Source organism: Parus major, chromosome 26 (assembly GCF_001522545.3).
Source record: "Parus major isolate Abel chromosome 26, Parus_major1.1, whole genome shotgun sequence".
Lineage (NCBI taxonomy): Eukaryota > Metazoa > Chordata > Aves > Passeriformes > Paridae > Parus > Parus major.
The window spans coordinates 269,598-289,498 of record NC_031795.1 but is presented as its reverse complement, the minus strand read 5'-3'; the positions used below and the strand labels follow the sequence as shown (position 1 = coordinate 289,498).

Sequence of the window (19,901 nt, the reverse complement as noted above, 5' to 3'; positions counted from 1 at the left end):
GGGCTTGGGGTGCTGGTGCTCAGTGTGCCCCAGCTGTGTGAGCTGGGTCTCAGAAACCCCCTGAGCCAGCTGGGCTGGTCCCCCAGCATGGGCAGCAGGGCAGGGGGGATTCTGCCCCACTCAGGTGAGACCCCACCTGCAGAGCTGCCTCCAGCCCTGGGCTGCCAGCACAGGAAGGACGTGGAGCTGCTGGAGAGAGTCCAGGGGAGGCCACGGAGCTGCTCCGAGGGCTGGAGCCCCTCTGCTCTGGAGCCAGGCTGGGAGAGCTGGGGCTGTTCATCTGGAAAAGGATCCAGGGAGTCCTCAGAGCCCCTTCCACTGCCTAAAGGGGCTCCAGGAGAGCTGGAAAAGGACTGGGGACAAGGGCCTGGAGTGACAGAACAAGAGAATGGCTTCAAACTGCCAGAAAGCAGCTTTAGATGGAATATTGGGAAGGAATTCCACCCTGTGAGGGTGGGCAGGCCCTGGCACAGGGTCCCAGAGCAGCTGTGGCTGCCCCATCCCTGGCAGTGTCCAAGGCCAGGCTGGACAGGGCTTGGAGCAGTCTGGGATAGTGGAAAGTGTCCCTGGCCATGGCAGGGGATGGGAATGGGATGAGCTTTGAGGTCCCTTCCCACACAAAGCAGTGTGGGATTCCATGGCACAGTGAGCTGGATGCAGGGACCCACCCCTTGCTCGGTGACACCCTGAGGGATCCCATCTTTTCTGCAGGCTGGAAATGCCCCAGGATCCCACTGGGCAGTGGTGACCATCGCTCCTGCCCAGCACCTGTAAAGTCCTTGGGATCTCTTGGGGTGCTCAAATGTTGCAGGAATGCTGAACGACATGCAAAGCTGCTGCCTGCTCTGCCTGGCACTGAAGGTGAGAAGCTGATTTATTTTCATAACCTGCAAAGCCCTGGGGAGGTGGACATGGCCAGGCTGGGCACCAGGGATGGCTCTTTTCTGTCCCTGGTGCTGTGTAAGTCATTGGGACTCTCCAAAAGTTCCCATCTTCCCACAAGCCTGGCCATGAGCCCGTCTTGTCCAGCCACCTGCACAAGGAGAAACACCTGTGCTGGTCCCTTTTTTCTTGTGGGGTGCAGGAGAAGCTGTGCTGTCCTTTTGCACCCCCAGCACAGCCAGCAGGAGGGATGGGGGACAAGGAGGGAGCTGCCAGGACCAGTTATCTGATCCCAGCAGCTCCAGTGTAAACTTAGCATGGCCTTTTGGAAAGTACTTGCTGTGGTGAAACACGCAGTAAATCACTGCTCCGAGTGCCAACAATATTTTGAGATTAGCAAATTTTAAAGCTCACTTTGGGGTCGTGGGTTGGAGCCCTGCCAGTGTAACTGGGGGGGTCTTCCTCACCTCACACCCTCCAGCTCCCAGGGCTTGCACCAAGCTGCAAATCCTTGCTTTTTGGAGGAGATGGGATAAGGTCTGGGATCAGCCTGGGATCAGTGTGAGGTCCTGCAGCCCTCTCCTGTGGATTCTCATCCTGTGCTCACAGGAGCAGGACTGACCCTCTGATTTCTTTGCCTTTTCCTTTCCAGACTACCTTGGAAATTCCCCAATTTCCTCCCTTATTTTATCAAACAAACCCAGCCCTGACCCCACAGCATCATCCTGTGCTCCCTGGACAAGTCACCGTGACCTCCATCACCGTCACCCCTCTCTCCCCACTGCCCCCAGTGTCCCCAGCACCCCAGAGCTGGGCTCTCCACACTGCTCCAGGGGAAGGACTGCCAGGATTTAAAAGTCACCCAGGAGCTGGGACCCTGGTGCTTCCAGACATGCCACAAGTTTCCCAAGCTCAGCTGAGGGCTCATTCAGCCTGAGAGACAAAGAGAAGGGAGAAGCCCTGGGAAATGAGGAGGAAAAGGGACATCAGTACCTGGGAGCCCCAACCAGGTGCATTCTAATGGCAAATCACCACAGGGCCTGCATCCTGCAGGAGATTGACCCCTGAAGCCTTCCCAAGGACAAAACATGCTGGAGATGGCATTTTAACCCAGCATAAATCCCTGGGTCATCACTGGAGGTCCTGGGGAAAATCCCAGGCCACACCTGAGAGTTCTGTGGCTCGACCCTTTCCAGGCCACGTCGTAGTTTGGATTCAGCTGTGTTGAGAATGCCAAAGGATTCCAGTTTCCAGGAGGAAACCACTTCATCCAGAGCAGTATTCCATCAAAGTTCTGGAGGAATGGGGGACTGAAACCCCGCTTGCTGCTGTTCTTCTGTCCGTGCTGTTTGAGTGAACACCCTGATTTATTTCAGGCTTAGAGCTCTTGTCACTGAGTTCTCAAAAAGATTTGTGTTGGCCACAGAAGGTCATTCCTGCCTGTATCAAAGAGAGCAGAAGAAGTTACTTGTCAGAAGAACATTGTCAGTGTAGCTGAGCTCCTGTTCCCTGTGGAAATATTACAAAATAAAAAGCTCCCAAGGTCAAGTGCAACAGCAACACAGCTGATATTAAAAATAATGTTCCTGTTTATTGGCATTGTGGTACAGCTCCCACCTGCAATGCTGTATGGAACTGTCCTCAGAGTGCAGGGAAAATAATTCAGCAAAAGCAGCATGGAGCTGTGTCAGGGAAGGATTAGCTTTGGAAGGATTGAAACCAGGGAAAGGCTCTTCCCCCTGAGGGTGCTGGCACTGCCCAGGCTCCCCAGGGAATGGGCACAGCCCCGAGGCTGCCAGAGCTCCAGGAGTGTTTGGACAAGGCTCTCAGGGGTGCTCAGGGTGGGATTTGGGGTGTCTGTGCAGGGCAGGGGTTGGGCTGGATGATCCCTGAGTGCCTCCCAGCTCAGGGGTTCCTGTGATTCTGTGATCTGTGGTTGCCCATGTGCCACAGTGCCAGCCCAGCTGGGAGCCTGTAAACTGAGATGTTCCCTGACCAGCAAACAGCCTCCTCCTCTTGCCCTGCACTGTTTATGCAAAGAGCTGGCAGCCCAGCATGAACCTTCCCTCCCCAGCCAGCACCGCTCCTGCCCCTCTGCCCAACACCACAGCCAGGAAATCCCAAAGGTGGATTGAAATATCTGGAGTTAAAACCATGAGGTGCAAGAAAAAGTGGCCAGGATGGATTTGCTTTCCAGTGCTTGAGAGCTTTGGATCCTCTGCTACAACCAAGAGCCCAAATCTTTTTCCATGCCAAAATGGGCTGGTTTTGAGTGTGTAACTTTGACATGGAGCCCTCTGAAGCCCAGCAATTGGAACATGGAGGGCTTTGGGCCGAGAGGAGATGTGCCTTGCCAAGAAGCTGTGATTTTGGTGTACCATGAGGGCTGACACCTCTTTCCCTTGCCCAGTCTGGGTCTGCTTCGTTCCTGGTTATGGCTCAGGGTGTCCCAGCTGAGCCCTCAGCAGGTCCCTCAGCACCCCCAGGGAAAGAGCTCAGCAGAGGATGTTCCATGGATCCATTTTGGGGTGCTGGGAGGGACCATGGGCACGGAACAGGACAGAGAGCTGAGAATCAGTGGCAGGGATGGTGCAAGCACGAGTGTGCTGAATCCACACATCCCCAGCCTGAGCACAAACCCCTGGGAGCCAGAAAACCAAAATCTCCCCAGTGGAGAGCCCCTCTCCCGGAGAGATTTCCTTGCTCTAATGCCGCCATCCAGTGGGAGAAACTCCCTGACATGGGAAAGGCTGGAAAAGAGGGCACTGAGCTCCCCCCATCCTGGGGCTGCCCTCGGTGGCCTCCCGAGGTGTCTGCACCCCATCCTCCGTCTCCAAACCCCGATCCCAGCCTGGGTGCTCCGGGCAGAATGGAGGAGGAGGAGGAGGGGGAGGAGGAGGGAGGAAGGCGGGGAAGGGGAGGGAGGAGGAGGAGGAGGAGGAGGAGGAGGAGGAGGAGGATCCCAGCGATGCGGGGTCCGCTCTCTGCGCTCCCGTCCCGCTCCCCCCGCGGGACATTCGCAGTCTGAGCGCACCGAGCCGGCAGAAAGCCCAATTCCAGTCCGTATTCAGCAGCGTCGGGACCTCAAGCAGGGGAAAATACCCAAACACAAAAGTCCCCGGGACTGGTCAGGGAAGCGGAATGACTTTGGCAGCGGCCACAGAGCAGCGGAGCGGGGGGAGCGCGGTGGCCGCAGCGGCCCCCAGGGTCCCACGATGCCCGGTTGTTGTCCCCATGAGCGGCCGGACTCCCCCAGAAAGGAGCTTTCAGTGGCAATATTCAAAAGTTCAACCTCTCTCAGCAACGCAAGGTTTGCTGCTGGGCTGTGCAGGCACAAAGGGACAGTGTTTCCTCGGGAGCGGGAGGTTTTGTGCTGGAACACGGAGCTCCCACTCCCGCACAGAAACTGCCCGAGAGGAATCCCGGCGTTATCGAGGCGGGATAAGAGACCTGCCTTAAAGGGAGAAAGCAAGGGGAAAAAATGTGTTTATGGGTATAAAATCAAAGAATTTCGGGGGTTTTCCTCTGGCTGAACGCAGCAGCTATTTTCCTAAGGCGGCGCAAATTTCCAGGAAGCCAAGCGTATTCCTCCAAAATCGAGGGGAAAACCCCTTTTTCTTTTCCCTTTGTGCCAAGAGGAAATTTGTCCTGGGAACAAGCCCTGTGCACAAACAAACACGCTGTTCTCTCCTCCGGGAAGCAGAAATGCTTTCCCACCCACTCAATATAAGCCAGAAAATGACTCGTGGAGCAGCAATTCCCTGATAGTCCCTGTGAGGAGGAGCATCCTGATTGAATCAGAGGCACGTGTCCTGCTGGGGATGAATTTTGGAAGCATCCACCACCTCTGCAAGCTGGCAAAGGCCGTTCCTAGAGGCTGCAAACACATCCTCGAGCTCCAGCCCACACTCGGGAAAGGGAGAGGGATGGGAGATGTTGCAAAATAAAAACCATGAGGACGTTTGGTGTAGGGAACCTGTTCTACAGCCACAAACGGCCCCACACGGGCACCGGGGCTGGGAGCTGTGCACAGCTCATCACACCTGGAGTCCAATAACTGGTAACTGAACCCAAGATCCCTCTGTGTGTTTAATTAGGATCACAGAAGATATTCATTACTTCCATTTTCGGATCAGAGAATTGTTTGGCTTGGAATGGATCTTAGTTACTGCATAAGCACTACTCAAAAACAGCAGAGGAAATATTGGCAGACAGGCTGAGAACGGGAAAGGGGGATTTTTCTTTTAAAGATAGCCTTGGTTTTTAAGGGACTTTCCCTGTTGGTGTGTGCGGAGCAGTGAAACCACCCGGTAAATCCGAGCAGCTCCGCAGTGCCCGAGACAGAAAAACCCCGGATCGCTCCAGCAGGACACGGCTCCTCTCTCCTGCCGGGAAGGCAGGTGGTAACCGGCCTCCAGCCCGAGAGCTGGACCAAGCATCTCTCGGGGTCTCTGCGAGGGAGGATAAATCTCTGAGCGGTAGGGAAACGCCAGCCCGGGGTAAAGCACAGCCCGATGGCTCAGGACGAGCCCATTCCCAGCCCACGGCACGGGAATGAAGTACGGTGGAGTCACCGGAGCGGGTGATGGGCTGGCTCCCTGCGACACTGCAGGTGACAGACACCACAACCTCTGTACCCTGGAGGGGACGGGTCAGCGTCACCTCCGACCCTGCAGAGGCTGCGCTGGGCACCGCTCCCTGCGCTGCTGCGTCCCGGAGAGAAAAGGGACTGGGGGAGGCCGGGAGGCTGGAGCAGTGTTTGAGCAATGCTGTAGCACTGGGGAATGGAACACAGCACTGGTGAATGAGTTCTGTCCCCTGTGATGTAGGGCAAGCCGTGTTCCAAGTGTCCACATCCCTATTCCCACGCTGTGCCCAGTCGCAGCTGTACCCCAGCCTAGGCCGGCCCCAGCAGGATGCCCAGCCCCGTTAGAGGGGATGCTCAGCCCCCTCTGTGTCCGGTGATCTGGGTGTCACCATGCCCGATCCTCCTGGATGTCCCCGGCCCGGTTCCTTCTGGCATCCTCATAACTCGGGGTGTTCCCAGCTCCCCCATTCCCGCTGCCTAAACGACCATCGTGCCCGCTGGGTCTCAGGTCCCGGTACCCCGTGCCTGCTCCTGCTCTTCTGCAGCAAGGTCTCCCCCATTCCCGATGCTCCCCCGCATCCAGGTTCCTCCCAGGGCTGGTGAGGACCGTGCCTGCTTCTCCCGACTCCTCCTCCCCAGTGCGCCCATTCTTCCCTTACCCCGTGTCCCGTACTCCCGGATCTCACATCCCCGGTTCCTCCTGTCATCCCCGGCTCCCTGCTCCCCTCATTCCCGATGCCCGCGGGTCCCCCGTGCCCGTTTTTCCCGGTTTCCCGGGTTACCCGGTGCCTCAATGTCCCCTCTCCCCGGAGGTGTCCGGCGCTGCCAGGTGTTGCCCTGTGCCCGCTCCTCCTCCTCCCCACCCCGTGCCGTCCCTCCTCCCTCGGGAAAGCGAAAGCGCGGCGGGCGGAAGCCGAGCCCTCCCCCGGGCCGGTCTGGGCCGCACCGGGACCGCACCGGGACTGCACCGGGACCGTGCCGGGACCTCACCGGGACCGTGCCGGGACCGTGCTGGGACCGTGCCGGGACCTCACCGGGACCGCACCGGGACCGTGCCGGGACCGCACCGGGACTGCGCCGGGACCGTGCCGGGACCGTGCCGGGACCACCATGGCTTCCATCAGCAGCTTCTTGCGACGGAGCCTGCGGCGTGCCGGCCGCAGAGGTGAGGGCCGGGAGGGCTCCGGGGGTGCCGGTGCCGGGGTCGGTGTCGGGTCCAGCTCCGGTGCCGGGGTCGGTGTCGGGTCCAGCTCCGGTGCCGGTGTCGGGTCCAGCTCCGGTGCCGGGGCTGCTCGAGCGGGGACGTTCCCCGGCAGCTGCAGCCGCTCGGTCCCTCCAGCCCTGCCCGTTCGCCCCGCGGAGCCCAGCTCGGGACTCACCTCATCTCCCGCTCCGTTCCCGGGGGTTCGGTCTATCCCGAGAGCTGCACCGCACATCCCTGAGCCCACCCCGTCCCACCTGAGCCCACCCCACAGGTCCCTGAGCCCACCCCGTCCCACCTGAGCCCACCCCACAGGTCCCTGAGCCCACCCCACAGGTCCCTGAGCCCACCCCACAGATCCCCTCTCTCCCCACATCCCCACTGAACAATTTCAAGCCGGCTGTGGGACACCCGTGCGGATAATCCATGGCGGGACCCCCGAGGGAGACCCTCAGGGCAGTCGGGTGTTGCAGAGCCTTCAGAGGGAGGTGCAGAAATTGGTGCTTTGGGATTTGTTACCTTTCCCGAGGTACCGAATCGGCCGGGTTTTCTGGCTGCCGTATCTCAAGCCAGAACAAAGCGGCCTGGAGCAATTTATTGCTTAAGGGGCTTTCTGCGCTCCCTTCCCCGTCTGTTTTGTGCTGTTTTGTGCTGGCTCTGTGAGCTCCATGTTCCCAGCTCAGCAGAAGAGGTGCGATAAAGCCAAAGCCATTTCCCCTCCTCTGGGGCAGGTGAGCAGCTCGGGAAGCTGAGATTCCCCCAAACCAGGCCGGGAAACTCCGGCACAGCAGAGCTCGGGAGTTTTCCGGGAGGAGAGAAACCGGTTGTGCCACAGGCAGAGGGGCTGAGCGCAGCCCTGGGCGATAAGAAGAGGCTGCAGCAGCCTTTGCCCTCTCCGTGCCCGGTGGATGGGAGGGTGGATGGAAGATTCACATCATCGGCAGCCGCTTTCCATCCAGGAGCTCCGAGAGCCCCCTGGCCACCGCCTCCTTCCCCTCCTCGCAGGGGATGTTCCCACTGCTGGGGGGCTGGGGGTGCTCCCCGGACCCTCCTGAGCCAGGCAGAGTCTCTGGCTCGTGTCACCCAGGTTTGTGTTCCCGGGGCACTGTGAGCCCCTCTGCTCTGCTCTGCTCTGGGATCTCTGACCCCGCACTCAGCCTGCCTGCCCGTTCACCCCATCCATCCCTGGAGCTCATCTCCCAGCCCAGGGATGGGGAATCGTGTTCTTGGAGGGGTTTTTGCAGCCAGAGCCGTCACTGATGCACACTGCAGGAGGCAGAGCTGCAGCCTGGTGTGACCGGGCTCTCCAGAGCAGCAGGTTTGGCTTGTTTGCTTGCATGGACAAAATGCAAATCCAGTCCTTGCTGGAAGGCACACCTGGTGTTCTCTGAAATGCAGAGTGGAACTGGATGGGCAGGATTTAACTGCACTTTCACCTTGCCCTGGTCATGGGAAAACAACCGGTGCCCAGTGTGGATGGGGGACACCAGCAGCCCTCCCGTGGCCCAGCCTTGTTCCCTGGGGTCCCCCCAACCACCACCTCCCGCCTGGCTCCGAGGTGGGACGAGATCAAAGCCATTGCTGGAGCATCCCAAGAAGAGCAGAAGAAGCAATGCACATCTTGTCAACCTCTTCCCTGGCCTGGAGCACCCATTGGGCAGGTCCAGGATGATCCCCAAGGAGGATAAACCAGAGGTATCCTCAGCCAGCTCCTGTCCTTCTCCTGCTGCAAAGGGACCTCTTGGGGATAAATTTCGCCTTGCCAAAGAGGAAAACTTTGCATGTGGAGGTGGGGCAGCCCCAGGTGCACAGAGGTGTTTCTTTCAGCATCTCCCCACCCCGAGCTGGGAAAAGCATTCCTGGTCCCTGGGAAGGAACATCCTGGGATGGACCACGAGTGTCACCTCTTCCTATGAGCCTTCTGCTCCCATCAGCTCCCAGTGACCTGGAACAAAGGCTGGAGAGGTGTTTTTAGGCTGGTGGTAGCTCTGGAGCTGGAGGAAGATGTAGGCAGGGTGTCCACCAGCACAGTTTTTGGAGGAGGATGCACACAAGGAGAAGGATAATGGGAGTAGCTGATCACAGCCATGCCTTGCCCTAACCCAGCTGTGGCACAACCAGAAGAGCCCAGGGATAAACTCTGGGATCTGGGGACAAATTGCAAGAGGCAGTAATCTCATCCAGCCACATTCATCCTCTCCTTGCTATTCCTAAAAGAACAGCTCAACTTTTCTGCTCCAGCTCCCCACCGTAGTCAGAGCTGGGACAAGATGTGACAAGAACAAGGGTATAAAGGCAGGCACAAGTGGTGTCTGGGAGAGGGGAGAGCTGTGGCATGGCCTGGCTGCAATCTCTGTCTGGCATTTAACTCCTTTCCAGCCCTTGGATCTCACTGTCCCGCTGTGGCCATTCCAGGGCCCGTGGAGATGCTGGATGGGGCTCTTTCCCCTGCTGTTCCTGTTCAGGGTGTGACAGCTGATGCTTCCCAGCTCTCCTCCCCAACCAGCCCAGCAAGAACTGGGGTGTAACCTCCAGGAACTGCTTTGCTTTGGGAGCTGTTGTTTAGGGAAATCCCTTGAGTAGCTCATTTGCAATCAGCAGTTCCCAGGACATTCGGCAGGGAGAGGTTGGGATTCATCTGACTGGAGCTTCAGGAGGTGCTCACACAAGATCTTGGCTGGTTTTTCGCTGTTTACTTCCCCTAAGGGAATAAAATTAACTGCTATAGACACATTCCCACACCTCCCTGCAGATGTTTAATGCAGAGTCCATCTGCTCTCCTCATTCCCTGTGCCTGCTTTGCTCTGGGCATCCTTCTGCCCTCACTGGGCTGGGGCAAAGGAAGGCTGGGGCTGTCTTAAGATTTTTCCTAAAAGACTCATAAAAGGCATTTCTCTTTCCTTTCCATGTCCCCTGCTGTTCATTTTTGGGGACCAAAAGTCCTGAGCACCAGGACCTGGTTCCCTTCAGCCATTTCAGATGTAACTCTGCAGCTCCTCCCTTGCCCTCAGGTCACCTCACACCCCCCATTGCACTCTGATCTGATTTTTTTTAATTATTTTTTGGTTTCAGAAGGAAAGGACGGGGCCTCTGCTGCAGAAAACGCCACCCCACAGGTACCACAGGGGAAGCTGGGAGAGCGGAGCTCACTCTTCTGCTCTGCTGGACAGTTCTTCTTCGAGTACCTGGTGGTGGTGTCGCTGAAGAAGACGCCAGATGGACACTATGAACCCAAGATAACCTACCAGTTCCCAAAGGTACTTAGTCCTGTGTTCCTGATAAAATGAATTCCACATTTAGAAGAGAAAGGGATGTTGTTCCTTCCCCATCATTAAAGGTGTAAAAGGAGAAAAGTGCCCCGTGGCCTTGAGTCACAGCCCCAGACCCCAGGAGCAAACTCCCAGGACTTGTCCCTGGCCTCCTGTCCCAAAAAGGGAGACCACAGTGGGGAAATCACACCCCAGGGAGTGGCACAGGAAGAAATCCCAGTTTTCAGAGGGTCTTTCTGCTTTGCCTCACTGTCCATGGGGTGAAAGTCAAAGTTTGGATTTTTGGGAGGTGCTTGTGCATCGTTCAGAGCTGGGGGTCGCTTTGAGACAGACCCCGTTTCACCAGTCCCACTCCATTCCTGGTGACAATGGGAACTCCCCATCTCCCTGACTCTTGGCATCGCTTCCTTCCAGCGTGAGAACCTGCTGAAGGGCCAGAAGGAGGAGGAGGAACGTCTCCTCCAAGCCATCCCCCTCTTCTGCTTCCCTGATGGCAACAACTGGCTCCCTGTCACTGAGTTCAGCAGGTACTGCCCCACCGAGGCTCTGGGCTGGGTCCTCACCCCGATGGACTCAGGAGAGCTGCAAGGACCAGCTCAGCTCAGCCCAGTCCATCCCAGCCCCGTTTTCTCTCCTTGCAGTGAAACCTTTTCCTTTGTCCTGACAAACGTGGATGGCAGCAGGAAGATCGGCTACTGCAGGCGGCTGCTGGTGAGCCCTCCTCCCCCACACCCTGCAGGGGTGACCCCTCCTCACAGGGGGACACATCACCCCCTGCCATGCCCAGAGTGCAGCTCCTGGGGATGTGCCTCAGAAATGAAAGTGAAGAGGAGCAGCCAGAGGGTTTAAAATCCTGAAGGGGGTTGTTAAAGCTCCTTCCTGAAGCATCACTCAGGTGCTGGGTGGAGGAAACTGAGTGTTGACAAAGCCTGGGGATGTGGCACTTGGGGACAGAGTTTAGGGGTGAATGTGGTGGCTCTGGGCTGACTTTTGGCCTTTGAGATCTTGGAGGGCTTTTCCAAACTGAACAGTTCTGTGATTCCCCACTGGCTTCCACAGCTTCCCTGGCTCCTGTCCCTTGTCTGCAGTGGCAGGATGGCTGCAAATCCCACTTGGGATCAGGATGGGGATGTCAGTGCAGCCATCCAGGTGCCAGAGAGCTGGGAGCTGTCAGCCCCATCCCCAAAAACTGCACCTGAGCAATGGCTGCTTCTCAGCTCAGGGCTTTGACCAGCTCAGGGGCTCTGAGGTGCAATGGCCTTCCCTGGCTGCTGCTTTAAACAGGGACATAAATCCAGGGGGACATCCCTGTGCCACAGCCTGGGGAATTGCTGGATCCACCACCCCTTCATCCTGGGAGCTGAATGTCTGGAGGGCTGAAAGTGCAGGAAGCAAAGGGACCCAGGACAGTCCACTTGGAAAGGAAAAAAAACCCCAGAGGACTCATTCCCATGGCCCCTGTTGTAGGGGGATGTTTATTAATATAAATTAACCCCAAGGATGGTGGGGCAGGATGTCTTGGAGAATGTCTGTGTGGGAGGAGAGTTTGGAAATATGGCAAAGGACTTGGCACTAAAATAATTAACAGCTTAGACACTCAGATCACTGTCTCTGGGCTCAAGCTGCATCCGTGGCCTTGGTCCTAGCTTTGAAAATCCCCCAGTGAGTGACTGGGAATTCCAGGGGAGCAAGTGGGGATCCCTTTGGAGAGTCTGGAGCTGTTGCAGGGGGCTGGGAGATGCTCAAATCCTTTTCCTACCCTCTTGCAGCCATCTGGGCGTGGTGTCCGGCTCCCTGAGGTTTTCTGCATCATCAGCTGCCTGGGCTGCTTTGGGCTCTTCTCCAAGGTAGGGACGTGGTGGCTCTGGCCCAGTGGTGGCCCTGGAGATTGTCCTTTGTCTGCTGGGGATTCCTGGCTCACACCTTTCTCACCCAGATCCTGGACGAGGTGGAGAAGAGGCGCCAGATCTCCATGGCAGTGATCTACCCCTTCATGCAGGGCCTTCGGGAATCGCCCTTTCCAGCTCCAGGGAAAACTGTCACAGTCAAAAGCTTCATCCCCGAGTCGGGCACTGAGGTTGGTGGGGATCGGGGGCAGCTCCTGGACTGCTGCAACATCAGGAGCTCAGGCTGCATCTGGGAGCATCCTCCTCACCTGCAGCAGGGCAGGCAGGGACAGGCACCAGGGGCCTCTTCCCTTGGGAATGTGGGTGTCACCTCCCCCCTGATCCAGGAGAGAGCAGTGAGGATGAGGATGGAGCCCATCCCCAGGGGATGCTGCCCCATCTTTGCATCCTCTGCAGCTCCCCCAGCCTGGAGCTGGAGCTGCCACACAAAAACCTCTCCACATCCTCTCCATGCTGGGACATGCCTGGCCCTGATGCCAGAGTGGGATCTTGTGCCAGGGGCTGGGAGCTGCTCCTGCTCCTGAGCCAGCATCACCTCCTCCAGCAGGAGCACAGAGCTGCCAGGGCTGTCAGGCTGCAAACTTCTTCCCAAAAAAGGTGGCACAGCCTGAGCAGCACAGCGGTGGAACCACCATCCCTAAAAGTGTTTAAAAAACACATGAACGTGGCTTGGGCACTTGGGGATGGGGGTTAGTGGTGAGTGTGGGGTTGATGATCTTGGAGGGCTTTTTCAACCCTGCTGATTCCATGATTATTCTCTTCTCCCAGCTCCCAGTCGATTCCTGCCTGGTTTAGCTGGGCAGGCAGCTGCAGGTGTGTGACAAGCCCAGTCTTTTCCTGTGGAGAAAATATCTGATCCAGGCATGGATGAGAAGATCTCATTGTGCCCACACACAGCCCAGACCCACATGGGCACAGCCTTTTAATTTGCTTTTTCTTTCTCTTGTGGCAAAGCCAAGCTGGAAAAATGGGGAAGATCCACTCTGGCACTGGGCAAAATATCCTCAATGCTGACTGTGCCCTGCCAGGGAGGGCCTGAGAGCAGGATCCTCCTCTCTAGAGCAGTTCAGCAGCTGGTGATTTGAGTGATTTCTTCATCAGGGAGCTTGTGCAAGACTTTGCAGGTTGCTCAATGTTCTGTCCCAGGGCCATGGTTGGAAGCACGGCCTGGGCTGCCAGAGCAAGGAGGAATGAGGATGTTCTTCGAAAGAGCTGCAGGGTCTGCAGCAAGGCAGGGAGATCACTGAGACCAGGAAAGGAGGGGAAATAAATCCTGGCTTCTGCTTGGGCTGGGAGCTGGGGATGAGACAGGACTTGTGCTGAAAAGGGCTGTGGAGCCCAGCCAAGCCCGATGCTGGGAAGATGCTGCTTTGGTGGGAAGGCAGATGGAGAAGGGAATTTTCCTACTGGAGGATGGGGAGAGGGGCCAGGACTGTGTCATGAACAACCCTGTTAACCCTTCAGTGCTCACCATGTGTGGCTGCCACAGGGACTGACAGGGTTGGGAGACTTGAGGGCAAATCCAGCCCACCTGCAAATATCTGTTAGGTCTCACTTTTGGAACATCTCAGCCAGGAACTGCCAGGCTTACCCTGACAGAGAGGCTTCAGAGGAAGGTTTTTTTGGCATTTGTAGAAGTCATGCCCACCCCACTCCTCTCTTTCCTGGCAGCTCACAGATGACCTGCCAGGAAAGAGAGGAGTGGGGTGGGCATGACTTCTACAAATGCCAAAACAGACACTGAGATGGGACATGGCCCTGCCACCCCCTGCCAGGGACGTGGGAGCTGGAGAAAAGGGGAATTTGGGTTAAAAATCCAGTGCCCAAATAAAGAGCCCCACAGTGCACATCACTGATGGCTTACCTGAGCTGCCAGCACTGCACAGGGTGAATCTCCCAGCAGGATGAGATGGGCTTTGTCCCTTGCACATGGACACAGTGAAGATGCTGCAAATGCTGGCTCATTAATTGAAAGCATTAATTGCTTCCAAATCACCTTCTCAGGGAGCCAGGGCAGGATGGGAGGAGTGCTGCCCCTCCTGAGCTGGGGTTGTGTGGCTCTTCCCTGGCAGCTCATCGAGCTCACCCGGCCCGTGGATGCCCACCTGGAGCACGTGGAGTTCCAGGCTCTGCTCCAGAGACTCAGCCCTCACCTCATCTTGCACATCTTCGCCTCTGCCACGCTGGAGCGACGGCTCATTTTCCTGGCTGAGGAGCTGAGGTGGGTCCTGATCTCTTTATTCTAAAAATGCCCATAAAATGCCCCTGGAGTGGCACAGGACACACAAGAGCTCGGAGTGGGATGTGTCCTCCTCCCCGCCGTGACGCTCCCGCTGGCTGCCTGTCCCACAGTGTCCTGTCCCAGTGCATTCACGCCGTGGCTGCTCTCCTGTACCCCTTCACCTGGGCTCACACCTACATCCCCGTGGTCCCCGAGTGCCTGCTGGACACCGTGTGCTGCCCCACACCCTTCATGGTTGGCATCCAGATGCGGCACCTGCAGCGGGTCCTGGAGCAGCCAATGGAGGAGGTATTTCATGGGGGAGGGCAGCTGCACTGAGCCATCAGTTCATCCTTGTCCCCAGGTCTGGAGGCTCTGACTGTGCCCTTTTCCCACCCAGGGAAGTTAGGGTGTCCTCCATGTCCCCTCCCGATGCCACCCGGGGCGATGCCTCCGCACGTCCCTGGGAGCTGGCCTGCCCCTGTGGCTCCAGGAGCTGCTGTTTGGCTCATCCCAGCCTTGGAAGCAAAGGAAGGCTGTGTGGGGACAAGCCACCAAACCTGCAGCAGAAGTTGTTCTTGTGGGGAATGCCCTGGTCCCCCTGCCCATGTCCCTCCTGCAGGGAGGAGCTGATCCCTCTCCTGTCACCCTCGTGGGCTGGTGACACCAGTCCCATCCCAAAATGGGTGGGAGGAAGTCCAGATGCCTTGGCAGGGCTAAAGCTGGTCACTCCCTGCTTTCTTTCAGGCTCTGATAGTTGATCTCTGTGAAGGGAAGATCATCCGGGCGGTAGGTCCTCCCTCTGAGGGTGTGGGCTGGGGGTGGCCTGGATAACCCCAGGAAGGGCCTTTTCTCCTTTGGTGTCAGCTACCTGGCAGCTTCCACACTTTTAAATGGCTTCAAACTGCCAGAGGGCAGGGTCAGATGGGATTTGGGGAAGGAATTCCTCCCTGTGAGGGTGGGGAGCCCCTGGCACAGGTGCCCAGAGCAGCTGTGGCTGCCCCTGGATCCCTGGGAGTGCCCAAGGCCAGGCTGGACAGGGCTTGGAGAGACCTGGGCTAGTGGAAGGTGTCCCTGCCCATGGCAGGAGGTGGAATGGGATGAGCTTTAAGGTCCCCTCTAACCCAAACCCATCTGGGATTTTGTGGTTGTATGATTTTGAGGCACAGCTATTTCAGTGGTACCTTCCCAGGGGGAACATCCACGTGAGGATGTCTGCAGCCACCACACCTGGCCTGAGCTACAGCAGCAGGGTCCATGCACTGCACATCCCACAGCCACATCTCTGCAGGACACTGATGATGATTAATTAATGAGCTTTGAAAGCCCCAGGCATGGGCTGCCCCAGCACGTTCCCCCTGAGCTGGATTCCCCCCGGTGCTTCACGGCCCCGTTGCCTTCCAGGTGGGAGATGAGGAGGAGATCCTGCCCGGGAAGCTGCAGAACGAGATGCTGACGTCTCTGAACAGGCACAACAACAACAACAACGAGCACAGTAAGGACGTCTGGCATGGTAAAACAGCCCCAGTCTGCCCTCCCCAAGGCTGGAGACTTCAGCCAAGGGATTTTACTGAAGTCACCTGGTCTGGAATGTTTCTCCCCCTATTTACTGGGGTAATCCCTTGGCTTTCCCTTTGTCCTCTGAAACACGAGAGCAGGAACAGAGAATTCTGCTGGCAAAATGGACTTTTGCTAATATTTGCTAATATCTATCTAATATTAGAATTAGAATATTAGAACATTAAGATTCTGCCACCCTGGAAAGCCAGGGCTCCCTCAGCAAAACCAGCCTGATCTTTGGTCAGTGGCAATTCCTTGGGGAGCAAAGACAGAGCAGGTTAAAACAAGCCCGTGCTGTGTTCAGAGGTCCCATCTCCCCTCTCGTGTTCCCCTCCAGCCTCGGAGCAGCTGAATGCCCTGGTGTCAGAAGCCTTTGTGCATTTCTTTGTGCGGCTGCTGGGGCACTACAGCTCCCACATCAAGTGGGGCAGGAGCGGCTCCGGCAGCTTCCAGGAACGAGCCTTCTGCAAGGCCATTCCCTCCAAGAGCTGCCGCAGGTTCCTGAAAAAGTTTGTGAAGACCAACATGTTTTCCCTGTTTATTGAGGAGGCAGAGAAGAGCAGGATCCCACAGGAAGGTAATGGTCCCATTTCCCATCCCCTGTCCCCTCCCCTGTGGCTGCTTCTCTGCCCTTTGATGTGAGACCTCAGGGCAGTCCTGGGGATGGCACTATCCCTGTTTTCCCATTGTATTCCCAGTCTACATCACCATTCTGGCTTTTTGCTGGGTCTGCTGCTTTCTCCCTTCCTTGCTGGTGGGAAACACAAAGCTGGAGTGAACACATGGGTGAAAACCTCTGGCTAACCCAGCACAATAAAGGCTGTTTTGGATGAGAGGGATGGGTGGCATTGCAAGCACTCCCATTTCATGGACTTGTGGAATCCCAGGATTCCAGCAAATTGGGTTGGAGGGACCTTTAAAGTGCATCTCATTTCACCCCCTGCCATGGGCAGGGACATCTTCCACTATCCCAGGCTGCCCCAAGCCCTGCCCAACCTGCCTTGGACACTTCATTTCCACATTTCCCTGGGTCCTCTCTGGGTGTCCCTAACCCAGCTTGGTTTGGGACATAAACACTTGCCAGGATTCAGGCTGTTCTGTATCCCCCATTCCAAACAGCAGCACTCACCCAGGATGTTTTCTCCTCCACAGCGTATTTCCAGCAGAAAATAAAGGAGTACCACGAACAGAAGAAGCACAGGAGGGACTCCTGAGGAGCAGGACTGGGACTGACACGTCCCTGCCAGCAGCACCACACTGGACACTGTTCCTGCCCACCCGGGCCTCCTGCACTGCCTGGGCAGCCCCACTGAGCACCAGTTCCACCCTTCCTTCCTCAGGGCATCACTCAACTGGAAACTCTGCACAGAACTAGTGCCAGGCTGGGATTTCTTTCCCAGTCGTGGTTGCTCCAGGAACAGGAGCATCCTGTGACTCCTGGTGCTTGGCCCTTCACAGTTCCCCCAGCACCTCACGCAGAGGGAGGGCAGCCAGAGCTGGCTCAGGACAACAGGGGTTCACAGTGATTATTAGAAGGGGAAGAAAAGAGGAATGAGTAGGAAATAGCGTTACTTCTCATTAAAACAAACCAGGGGTGTGTAAATAAGGAACATCCCATTGCACAATTCCTGAGGTTTTGTTATTAACAACTGGTTTATATTGTTTTATTGAGCCATTGTTAAACACCAGAGGAGCAGGTGGAGGGGGGGCAGTGGTTTCCTCTTGCAGCTGCTGCATCACTGGTGGCACACAGAGCAGGGTTTGGCTAAGGAAACAAAAATACTCATTTCCAGCAGGTTATTTATTTGTGCTGGAGCAAACTGTGAAGGCAACACGGTTGGTGGGGTGTCAAGGGGGAAACAGCTGATCAACAGCCATGGGGAGGGAGGGAGGGAGGATTTGTTCCAGCCCAGAGTAAAATGTGTCACCATCCTCTTGGGTCTGGTCCTGTTGCCATCTTCTCTTAAAACCTTGCAGTTCCTCTCTGAAATGTGATGCCAGCAGCAGATTAAAGCCAAGTGATGGTTCTCCTCCTTTTTGAATACACTCACCCAGGAAATAAATACTGCAGCAGGGAAGCTGGGCTGGGGCTGCAGATCTGACTGGTCCCACCCACAAAAACCCAAGCCAGGAACTTCTCCCAGCAAAGGCTGGGGATGAAGGCAGAGCTTCATCCTCCTCTCTGGGATGTCACAGCCGAGCTGTCGCATCACTTGGCACCCACCAGGCATCAAAATATCAAAACCATCCTGGAATCATGGAATCTCAGACTGGTTTGGGATGGAAGGGATGTTCATGATCACCCAGCTCCACCCCCTGCCATGGCAGGGACATCTTCCTCTGTCCAGGCTGCTCCAAGCCCCATCCAGCCTGGCCTTGGGCACTGCCAGGGATCCAGGGGCAGCCACAGCTTCTCAACCTGTGCCAGGGCCTCACCACCCTCACAGGGAAGAGTTTCTTCCTAATATCCCATCTAAAAACCTCCTGTTTTAGTTTCAATCCATCCCTCCTTGTCTTGTCGCTGTTTCCTTGTGTAAAAAGCCACTCTCATTTTTTCTATAGGTATTTGTTAAGCTGTGGCTTTAATGCCCAGAGGGTGTTGAGTGTCTTTAATGCCCAGAGGGTGTTGAGTGCCTTTAATGCCAAAGAACACCGATGGGCAGTGCTGGGAGACACAGGAGCAGGGACACCGGGGCTGGCTCACATTGCAGCACATCAGCATAACCCACAGGGTATTTTTAAATCCTTCTTCCTGCTTCAGATTTGCCCAACACTTGATCCAAGCCTACAACAGCAAATCAAATGGCGCCAAGAAATGTTTCCCTGCTTTGGAGAGAGCTCATTTATTCTGTTAAATTGTTAACATAGTTCCCAGCAGAACACTGGCCAACTCACACCATCCCAGGAACTCGGGGCCAGCAGCAGGCAGCTCAGCCCCTGCTGCTGATTTGGGACTCAATCCCTGCCCTGCAGCTGCTCTGGGGAAGATAATTTCATGCTCTGGTATGTGTCACCCTCTGCCAGCAGCCTCAGTGCCAGCAGGCAGCCCTGGGAAGCTTCACCCTGCCCAAGCCAGCACAGGGGGGACAGCCCAGTGCTTCCCCAGCTCCAGGGCAGGAACAGCCCCTGCTCCCACCCCACTCCAGCCCACCTGGCCATCAACTCTCAACTGCTGGAATGGTTCAGCTCCTCTGCTCCATTCCACGCTCACAGCGAGGCCTCAGCAGCACTGGAGGTACCTGGGGCAGGCTGGGTGGGATGTGAAGAGGAGGTAAAAAGTGCTTTGAAACAAAGCTGACACAGAAAGAGGCCCTGAGGTGTCCTGCCCTGCCCCTTTCCTGTGTCAAACCCCTTATCAGAGTAAGGGAACTCTTTCAGCAGTTCTAAAAGAGCCAACACAACACCCAGTGGAAATTTCCAGCTTCTCTCTACAAACAGAGGAAAACCTGCAGAGCAGAACTGTGTTTTTTTTAGCAGGGCATGTTCTCAGTCCCAGGTGCTACTGCTACTGCAGTTGTTCCTCCTGAGTGCCTTCTCAACACAACAGAAAGTGAAAGGGCCCATCAGGAGATCAGGCTGAGGCCACAAAGCCCCTGTCCCTTCTCAGCCCCACAAGCACATCCAACGTGACCCATGGCACAAACAAGGCAGGTGGAAAGGTCATTTATTCCATTATCTGTCAACACACCCAGAGCCACAGCAGTACTTCAGAGAGCTGGGACTGCCAGCAGTGACTGCTCCCTGATAACACTGAAAATACATCAACAGAGAAATGGAGTTTATTTTCTTGGCTGGGGGCATCCAAACTTCCAGGGAATGAAAAGCTCAGAAAAAGGTGTCCTGTTGCATTTCCTGAACAGCAACAGGCTTTAGTTTTGCACAGGGAAATCTGGTCCTGCACAGCCTTTTAAAGGCTCTGGTTCCTCTCCAGTCTCAAGTATTATTAACAAATTATTTGGAGCAGCTTAATCTTAAACCCCTGAGGACTGAAAGCAGGAATCTTCCTTGTTTACATGGGTGAGTGGGCACAGAGGTGTTTGGTCAAAGGCTGATTCTGATTTGTGGAAACCACTCACACTTTCCATGCAACAGCTCTGCCCCCACTTCATGCTGATGAAAGGAAACACGTGGTTTGTGCATGTTCAAACCCTTCCAGGCTATTCCCTTGCAGACTTTTACCTGCTCCCCTGGAAGGACAGTACCAGAGGCCACATTGTCCAGATCGACCCTTTCCCAGTTCATTGCAGCTAAAATCCAATTAATGAGTTCCCTG

At 56.2% G+C, this 19,901-nt stretch overlaps 1 protein-coding gene and 1 long non-coding RNA gene across 4 annotated transcripts; one reads left to right on the top strand and one right to left on the bottom strand.

Moving 5' to 3' along the window:
- Positions 1-1,267: 1,267 nt before the first annotated feature.
- On the bottom strand, positions 1,268-6,340 carry LOC107214861. The gene is made up of 2 exons (XR_001525027.1): positions 6,253-6,340; positions 1,268-2,322 (listed from the first exon to the last, which is right to left on the bottom strand). It is a non-coding gene; the product is annotated as an uncharacterized LOC107214861 (long non-coding RNA).
- On the top strand, positions 5,021-17,253 carry DENND2D (DENN domain containing 2D). 3 transcript variants are annotated; one of them, XM_015650592.3, is made up of 12 exons: positions 5,208-6,635; positions 9,744-9,928; positions 10,355-10,467; positions 10,582-10,651; positions 11,710-11,787; positions 11,877-12,017; positions 13,920-14,068; positions 14,200-14,377; positions 14,816-14,857; positions 15,473-15,563; positions 15,966-16,205; positions 16,781-17,253. In XM_015650592.3, the coding sequence occupies exons 1-12, from the start codon at positions 6,206-6,208 to the stop codon at positions 16,840-16,842; spliced, it is 1,779 nt and encodes a 592-aa protein (XP_015506078.1). In that variant the 5' UTR covers positions 5,208-6,205; the 3' UTR covers positions 16,843-17,253. The 3 variants fall into 3 exon arrangements, with proteins under 3 accessions (XP_033375752.1, XP_015506078.1, XP_018864551.1); XM_019009006.2 differs by having other exon boundaries at positions 5,422-5,494; XM_033519861.1 differs by lacking the exon at positions 14,816-14,857 and having other exon boundaries at positions 5,021-6,635.
- The last annotated feature ends 2,648 nt before the right edge of the window (positions 17,254-19,901 follow it).